At 46.3% G+C, this 8985-nt stretch overlaps 1 protein-coding gene across 1 annotated transcript; it reads right to left on the bottom strand.

Annotated features, from left to right (window-relative positions):
* Nucleotides 1–1904: 1904 nt before the first annotated feature.
* On the bottom strand, nt 1905–8315 carry LOC141056234 (tumor protein p63-regulated gene 1-like protein). Its single transcript, XM_073552963.1, has 5 exons — nt 7514–8315; nt 7090–7181; nt 6589–6765; nt 3276–3432; nt 1905–2579 (listed from the first exon to the last, which is right to left on the bottom strand). Exons 1-5 carry the CDS (start codon nt 7682–7684, stop codon nt 2385–2387), a joined length of 792 nt encoding a protein of 263 aa, XP_073409064.1. The 5' UTR covers nt 7685–8315; the 3' UTR covers nt 1905–2384.
* Between the last annotated feature and the right edge of the window lie 670 nt (nt 8316–8985).

Here is an 8985-nt window from a genome sequence, read left to right as displayed (position 1 = left end):
GTAACAACTGCAGAAAAGAGGGAAGAAACAATGTAACAACTGCAGAAAAAAGAGGAAAGAAACAATGTAACAACTGCAGAGAGAGAGAGAGAGAGAGAGGAAAGAAACAATGTAACAACTGCAGAGAGAGAGAGGAAAGAAACAATGTAACAACTGCAGGAAAGAGGAAATAAACAATGTAACAACTGCAGGAAAGAAGCAATGTAACAACTGCAGAAAAAAAGAGGAAACAATGTAGTAACTGCAGGAAAAAGGAAAGAAACACTAATAACTGCAAGAAAGAAACAATGTAGCAACTGCAGGAAAGAGGGAGGAAACAATGTAACAACTGCAGGAAAGAAACAATGTAAAAACTGCAGGAAAGAGGAAAGAAACACTAACAACTGCAGGAAAGAAACAATGTAACAACTGCAGGAAAGAGGAAATAAACAATGTAACAACTGCAGGAAAGAAACAATGTAACAACTGCAGGAAAGAGGAAAGAAACAATGTAACAACTGCAGAGAGAGAGAGAGGAAAGAAACAATGTAACAACTGCAGGAAAGAGGAAAGAAACACTAACAACTGCAGGAAAGAAACAATGTAACAACTGCAGAGAGATGAAAGAAACAATGTAACAACTGAAGAAAGAAATGAAAGAAACAATGTAACAACTGCAGAGAGAGAGAGATGAAAGAAACAATGTAACAACTGCAGGAAAGAAACAATGTAACAACTGCAGAAAAAGGAGGAAAGAAACAATGCAACAACTGTAGGAAAGAAACAATGTAACAACTGCAGGAAAGAGGAAAAAAAAAACACTAACAACTGCAGGAAAGAAACAATGTAACAACTGCAGAGAGATGAAAGAAACAATGTAACAACTGAAGGAAGAAATGAAAGAAACAATGTAACAACTGCAGAGAAGATGAAAGAAACAATGCAACAACTGCAGGAAAGAGACAATGTAGCAACAGCAGGAAAGAGGAAATAAACAATGTAGCAACTGCAGGAAAGAGGAAAGAAGCAATGTAACAACTGCAGGAAAGAGGAAACAATGTAACAACTGCAGGAAAGAGGAAACAATGTAACAACTGCAGGAAAGCGGAAAGAAACAATGTAACAATTGCATAGAAGAGGGAATAAACAACTGCAAAAAGGAAAGAAAAACTGTAAAATCAAAGAAGAATCTATGTAACAACTGCAGAAAAGAGGAGAGAATCAATGAAACAACTTCAAACTTAAACGTTCAATCACTTTTTCTATTTTTGCATCTAACTTTTTGTACATGTTGTCGGGTGGGATCAGACACGTGTATACTGTTCATGAGGCTGTGCGTTTGCTCTGTGTCCATCCGGCCATTGCATATTGCTATCTGACCCCGACTTAAACCCATCTAGGTGATCAGGTGTAATCATTATGGAACATAGCAGCGAGTGCTCCTTTTAGCCGCAGTGCCACCAGTGGGGAAATGAAGAATGACATGTTTTCCAGCATGCTGCCTGGGTAAGGCTATGTTCACACGCTGTGGATTGGTCTGCGGATTAGCCTGCGGTTTTGCCCTGCGGTTTTTCATCTCCACAATGGAGGAGATGACAAACCGCAGCGGAATCCGCAGAAAAGAATGACGTCAATTCTTTCTGCGGATTGGAAACCGCAACAAAAACCGAGCGGAAAATTCCGCACGGTGTGCACTGCAGTTTCCATTTTCCATAGGATATAATGGTACTGTATAACGCAGCTAATTCTGCTGCAGATCCGCAGGGCCAAAACCACTGCAGATCCGCAGCAGAATCCGCAGCGTGTGCACACACCCTAATGCATGGATGTGATGCGTCCTCCAGAGCGAGCGACTCCGTTTATCTAGTTTCTCCTCAAGTTGGCAGACGAGGATTCAGAACAGCGGACGCTCCTACTACATTAAATGTCTTAAAAGATATTTTATTTTTTTTATTTTTTTTGTATGAAACAACCCCTTTAAGAACCGGCTGATAGTTTCTATGTAGCAAAGTCTGATCAGTGTCTTTTCGAGACCCGGTCAGGAGTAGTTCTCACCCTCTGGATGTAAAGGTGGATGTTACCATTCACTAACAACAAGCAGTGATTATGAAAAAAGTGAAGCTTTGATGCACCAAGTAGGAAGATAACTGAGAAACCTTTCCTTTTTTAATAAACAAAACCCCTTTAGATATTAATCCCCCCTCAACCCCTGCAGAGTGGTCTGTGCCATTGGGATGCTACAATGTATCACTGCGGATATTATTTATTACAAACTCCATCTTTTAATAGGAAGCTCATAGGTCACAGTGGAATAGCAGAGCGGCGATGCGGGCGGTCCGGTGTCCACATCTGCCCTCGTGGTCGTACTACTCTAGTAGTGGTCGTCTTCATAGAAGGTTTATTGCTCAGAATCCAAACCCCCATCGAGGCTTGGCGTAGCCCAACTGGACCTTTTTGTTAATCAACGAGACAAGTCCGATGGACGTATCTATGGTCACAGGCCTCTGGAGGACCATCAGGCCATTGGCATGACCAGGGAGGGGGCTGCGTTCGTGTGCCAGCTTCACCATCTCCACCAGCTGCTCCATGAATTTCTCCGGCTGAAAGAAGAGAAGAAGAAACGGATAATATGGATCCTCTGTGCCTCCTCTTTCTCCGCTCCCCTTCCTGTCCAACTTCTTTGGTCACACCGGATCAGCTCCTGAAATTCATTTATTATTATTTTTTTTTTTATATATAAGCACTATATATTCTAAAAATAATCTACTGCGGGGGAGACATGGATTATGAATGGGACCCCCTATTATCTCCCTTTGCCTTTCTTCACCAATGTAATCACAGGTCTTAACTTTTGAGAATATCTCTTTAAACACTCTGTGCTGCTGTTAAGGCCATGCTCCTGCCATTATGTAGATCTTGATCTTAACCTCCGGTTTGTTTCCATTCTTACCTTCAGATCATTCATCTCCTCGCCTCACATTCCCCCCCCCCCCCCCGTCTTTAATTACATAATTGCACAATTGCTACTCTCTCCTGAAATACTCTGTGCTGCGGTACAACCCTGCCCCCTCTATTATCTCAGTCTTTACATCCCATTTGTTTCCGTTCTCACCTTCACATCATCCGTTTTCCCCAGGCAGCCTTCACTCACCTAACCACTCAAGAGTACAGGTGATCACTGGCCCGATTCTCTCCTGAAATACTCTGTGCTTCTGTGGATCCTTGTTCTTTGTTTTGCTTCCTCATATGATCCAACTCAGAGGATATGAAGGATGGAAGGAGGGAGAATGTCTTACCTGACACATAGCTCTCAAGTCTTTATCTTCTGGGTTTCCAGGGTGTTGGATCAGGTTGATGTACGATAGATCTTCTGTCCATGGATTCCACCATGATAGGAGTGACGGAGGTTCCCTGAACTTGTCCCATTTTATCTGGATCGCATTTCCCTCTCGTCTGGAAAATGCAAAAATTAATATAAAGACTGCCATATCAGAAAAATATAACGAAGTATAATTTAATTGTATTTATTATTCGTAGCAGTCAGAAGTCTGTATGATACTCAAAGTAACTGATGGCCATCTGCGAATCTGGGCTGCAGTAGGAACAGCACCCCGAGTAACCCCGAGACCCTTAAACCCTATACAGGGATCTGGAATTGTAGCAAGGCCCAGGGGGTAGCTGTCTGGTGGAGCAGTGGACCAGAGCAGGACTGCCGCCAAGGGGTTAAAACTAAAACCCGTAATCGTGGTCAGGAGGCAGGAGTCGGAGGCCGGAGGGCAGCAGAGGTGCAAAATCAGCAGGCAGAAGAAGAGTCAAAAGTCCGGGCCAAGGTCAGTAAAACCAGGAGAGCAGCAAAGGTACTGAATCAGCAGGCAGCAGAAGGGTCAGGAATCCAAGCGAAGGTCAGTGTCAAAAAATCAGAAGAGAGGTGGAGGTACAAAAACGGCAGGCAATAGAATGGTCAGAAATCCAGGCTGAGGGCAGCATTAACTATAGCAATTCACACAGTAGCACGCAGCAGAACCAAGAATATATCCGGCCACTTGCAAGACCAGTCCCAAGGTATTTGAGGGATCAGGTCATCCTTCACAGGTTCCCGGACTGGTGATGTAATTAGGACCGCCCCCAGGACTAGGCCAGATGGTGATGCAGTAAGCCCTACATGACAGACAGAGGGGCAGAGCCAGTGGCGTAGCAACTGTTTGTGGCGCCCGGGGCGGTCGAAAAATTTGCCGCCCCTTTGGTCGTTGATAATCCGGATGCATCTGAAAAGACCACACTACACTCAAAGATGTCTGCTGTTATTATTTCTAAATTTATAGACTTTCATCTTCTTGATGATGCTGGATGAAGACCTAATGGCTTTTTTTATAATAATTTTTAATAATGTGACAGAAAAAAACAGAAAGTACAAATTATTTTCGAAACTTGGGTTTTGTTTTGTTTTTTTTCAGGTTTTTCAATAAAAATAAAACATTCTAAGTATATAATAATATGCAATCATGTGTCCTTTTTTGAATACACTTAAAAACAGATAAAAAAATTAGAAGGCTAGCACAAAAATGGGCATCAAAGTGGGCTATGAGGTATGGTATTGAAGGGGTTAAATGGCTTTGGGCCACTGATCTAACACCTGATATACATACCTAGTGATGCCCCACATGAAATTCATGTCACTCCAGCCTGGCACAAATGGGTTCTGGGCATCAGAACTTTGATGCCAGTTCAGGTGTTAGATCAGTGGCCCAAAGCCATTTAACCCCTTAAATTTAGCTGTTACTTATTCACATGTGTGAAAATTGGTTCTCTGCCCACTTTGATGCCAGTTTTGAAGGCCATAACCCATTTGTGCCAGGCTGGATTGACATGAATTTCATGTGTGGCATCACAAGGTATGTAAATCACGTGTCAGATCAGTGGCACAAAGCCATTTAACCCCTTCAATACCATACCTCATAGCCCACTTTGATGCCCATTTCTGTGCCAGCCTTCTAATTTTTTTTATCTGTTTTTAAGTGTATTCACAAAAGGACACATGATTGCATATTTATTATATACTTTTATTTTTATTGAAAAACCTGAAAAAAACAGAAAATAAAAAATAGCCAAATAAGAAACCAACTTCAGCATTCGTCAATCTCTAGGACTCAAGGCCTGAGGCTGTCAAGGACCAGGTTGACCGGGCGGTGTGTGGCAGGCCGCAGGCAGGTCACGTGTCTCCCTCGTCCTCCCCTCACAGATATCACGGGCAACCCGGCAGCGCTTCCCGCCGTCCCCCTCACTCACCGGTTCCTGTGTCCCTCCCGGGATCCGCTCTGAGTCCTGCTGCGCCGGCTCAGCGCGAACACCTCCTCCAGGAGCAGACGGGTCTCTGAGTGCGCCCACCGCCCAGCACCGGCTCAGGAGCGGACAGCAGCCGAGGCTCCAGTCCAGCAAGCCAGGTACTAGAAGAATTTGAAAGCGCCTGCACTGTGCGCCTCCGCGGAGTCCGCGCTGTTCTCCCACAGGCCACAGAGTGACAGAGAAGAGGAATTGAATTGCTGCCGCGCCGTGCCGCCCCCACACAAGTGCCGCCTGGGGCGGACCGCCCCCTCCGCCCCCCCCACGCTACGCCACTGGGCAGAGCCTGCGCCCACCAGATGCCTGTGCAGGAGCCTCTTCTCTGTCACCACCCTCACCCAGGGGCGAACCACGGTGCCTCCCAGTGGCCGAGGCAGGAACAGCCGTCCCCGAGTCCAACGGGGACGCGACGGTCCGGCGCCTCCTAGTGGCCGAGACCGGAACAGCAGACCCCGAGTCTGGCGGCGACGTGTCAGTCCGGCGCCTCCTAGTGGCCGAAGCCAGACCAGCAGGCCCCGAGTCTGGTGGTGACGTGCCAGTCTGGCCCCTCCTAGTGGCCGAAGCCGGAACAGCAGGCCCTGAGTCTGACAGCGACGTGACAGTAATTTACTGTAGTGGCATGATAACATTCTGTTTGCCTGCAGCTACCACTAGGGGGAGCTCCCTGTTTACAGAGATACATGATAATATTCTGTCTGCAGCCACCACTAGGGGGAGCTCCCTGTATAAAGAGATACATGATAAGATCCTGTCTGCAGTCACCACTAGGGGGAGCTCCCTGTATGCAGAGATACATGATAAGATTCTGTCTGCAGCCTCCACTAGGGGGAGCTCCCTGTATATAGAGATACATGATAAGATTCTGTCTACAGCCACCACTAGGGGGAGCTCCCTGTATACAGAGATACATGATAAGATCCTGCCTGCAGCCACCACTAGGGGGAGCTCCCTGTATACAGAGATACATAAGATCCTGTCTGCAGCCTCCACTAGGGGGAGCTCCCTGTATACAGAGATACATAATAAGATCCTGACTGCAGCCACCACTAGGGGGAGCTCCCTGTATACAGAGATACATGATAAGATTCCATCTGCAGCCACCACTAGGGGGAGCTCCCTGTATACAGAGATACATGATAAGATCCTGACTGCAGTCACCACTAGGGGGAGCTCCCTGTGTACAGAGATGCAAAGCACCCATCCCCCACCTCACCCTTAGTGCGCCCCTGCAGTAGTTTGATAACTTCTTTCCTTAGTTGGGTAACTTACTTGTTCAGAGCCATCTTGGGATACGACAGAGGTCCCCATATCACAGTGTTGATGTAATTCAGGGGGACACGAAACACGTGAGATCTACCAAGCTCCACAAAGTCGTAGTAACAGATCAGTAGTGATCTATCGCAGAGAAAAGCGATCACTTCGCGCTCCGTTCCCCAGTGACTCATCCTGCAAGACAAGAAGACAGTGTGAGAAGCAACAGCAAATGCCAGTGAGCTCTCCTCCAGGAGGACCACAGCTGGCTCACTATGTCCCTAATTCCTCCAGTAGGTGGCAGCCTTTAGCCTCCTGGAAAAGAGCTAATCTGCATATTTTTCCCAGTAAGCATTGCCTGGCCATAAGTCTCCATAACAAGACACAGTGATAAGAGGGAAGAGATGGGAATAATTAATCGTATATCCCCCTATGGGGTGATGGTGGCAGTTGTGGGATATTATTCCTGAGGTTGGGTCTAATGTACCGCAGATATGAGGATACTCGGGGAAGCCTTACTGCGCCAGGATCCAGGTGCTCCTCGTGTTCCCGTCTTCTTCTGGAGACAAGTGGCTCTGAATTTCGTGGACGGCTTGCTGGACCACTGTGGGCTGTGGGGTAACAAAAAAGGGTCACGTGGATTCCCTGCCATTGTCAGCACATGATGGGTAATTGTTAGGTGTTGGATGTCGCAGAGCTGAGTGAATAAAGCGCACGTTATATGCAGGATCCTATAGGTGCTCTATAGCGGGTATGGGCAATGATGGGGGCTTTTCCCGCTAATCTCCCACCAAACACTATGCTGCCTTTATGGGGTCAGACCGGCGCATCGGAGACTGGAATAGACAGTGAACGGGAAACGAGAGAAACCCTGGACATGATGTCCAATAATGAGGGCACATCTACACATAGGGGGCGCCACCACACACAATGCCCACATTACCCTGAATATGAAGTAGTCCTCATTAGGAGGTTTCTCCTTTACTTCCGGATCAATGTTCTGGGGGGTGAAGGATTGTCGCGGCTTCAGCGTGTACATGGGGTGACTGGGCATTTTGGGTTCCGTGTCGTCGGCGGGTGACGAGGTCTCGCTGGTTTTCCCCTCTTCGCTCATCCTTATACTCTCCAGTGATGTAATGTCGCTTCTGGGGGGCTTCTTTGGGTTAGGCTCTTTGCTTAAGACCCTCTTCTGTTCCTTGCTCTCGCTAACTGTCTCTTTTTATCCGTATCTCATCCTGCTGTCCCTTTACCTGTGTAACAGTCTCTTGCTGTCTCTTTTTTATTTTTTTGATCCTATTTTACTTTTTGCCGTCTGACGTTTGGTCCTCTCTCTCGTTAGACTGTGTCTTGCCCTGTTTTACAGTCTTTCTTTTGCTGTCACTGCTTCACTTTGCCTGTGTTCTCTCATTTGAGTGACAGTCTCTTGCTGTCTCTTCGCCTGTTGTTAATCTCTTGCAGTCTCTTTCTGCAGCTTCTTCTGCTGTGTATTTGGCATCTCCTTGGTCCTTTCTTTTGTTGGACAGTCTCTTGCTGTCTGTTCGCCTGTTATTAATCTCTTGCAGTCACTTTTTGTGGCTTCTGCTGTACATTTCACTTCTTCATCCTCTCTTTTCTTGGCCTGTCTCCTGCTGTCTCTTGATCTGGCTGCTGACTGCTCCTGGCCTGGGTTCTGTTCTCCTGTGCTCTGTCTCCTGCTGTCTTGGTAGCTGCCTGTCTCTTTGTGTTGCTTGCTGTCTCTAACTGTATGCAGGAAGCAGGAAATATCTATGAAAGGAAACCAGTTTGCCCAGTACTGGTCTGCGCACATTGGGCCGTACACAGCGGGTACAATGCTATATACCAGGAAGTAGTACCACTCCTACTGTCCTGTATACACTGCCTTGCGAAAGTATTCGGCCCCCTGGAACTTTTCAACCTTTTCCCACATATTTTGCTTCAAACATAAAGATACCAAATGTAAATTTTTGGTGAAGAATCAACAAGTAGGACACAACTGTGAAGTTGAACGAAATTTATTGGTTATTTTAAATTTTTGTGGAAATTAAAAAACTGAAAAGTGGGGCGTGCAATATTATTCGGCCCCTTTAACTTAATACTTTGTTGCGCCACCTTTTGCTGCGATTACAGCTGCAAGTCACTTGGGGTATGTCTCTATCAGTTTTGTGCATCGAGAGACTGAAATTCTCGCCCATTCTTCCTTGGCAAACAGCTCGAGCTCAGTGAGATTAGATGGAGATCGTTTGTGAACAGCAGTTTTCAGCTTTTTCCACAGATTCTCGATTGGATTCAGGTCTGGACTCTGACTTGGCCATTCTAACACCTGGATACGTTTATTTGTGAACCATTCCATTGTAGATTTTGCTTTACGTTTGGGATCATTGTCTTGGAAGACAAATCTCCGTCCCAGTCTCAGGT

Source organism: Dendrobates tinctorius, unplaced genomic scaffold (assembly GCF_039654945.1).
Source record: "Dendrobates tinctorius isolate UK_male_01 unplaced genomic scaffold, ASM3965494v1 ptg000196l, whole genome shotgun sequence".
In the NCBI taxonomy this organism is placed as follows: Eukaryota; Metazoa; Chordata; class Amphibia; order Anura; family Dendrobatidae; genus Dendrobates; species Dendrobates tinctorius.
The sequence above is the reverse complement of the archived record's forward strand: the minus strand, read 5'-3'. Positions and strand labels throughout refer to the sequence as shown.

Bases quoted from the DNA above. Each gene is read 5' to 3' on its own strand.
- LOC141056234 (XM_073552963.1), bottom strand. From the start codon at position 7,684: ATGAGCGAAGAGGGGAAAACCAGCGAGACCTCGTCACCCGCCGACGAC. The intron at 7,182-7,513 runs GTAATGTGGGCA...GTTACCCCACAG, and splicing joins AGGACTACTTCATATTCAGG to CCCACAGTGGTCCAGCAAGC. The intron at 3,433-6,588 runs GTAAGTTACCCA...TGCATTTTCCAG, and splicing joins CCCAAGATGGCTCTGAACAA to ACGAGAGGGAAATGCGATCC.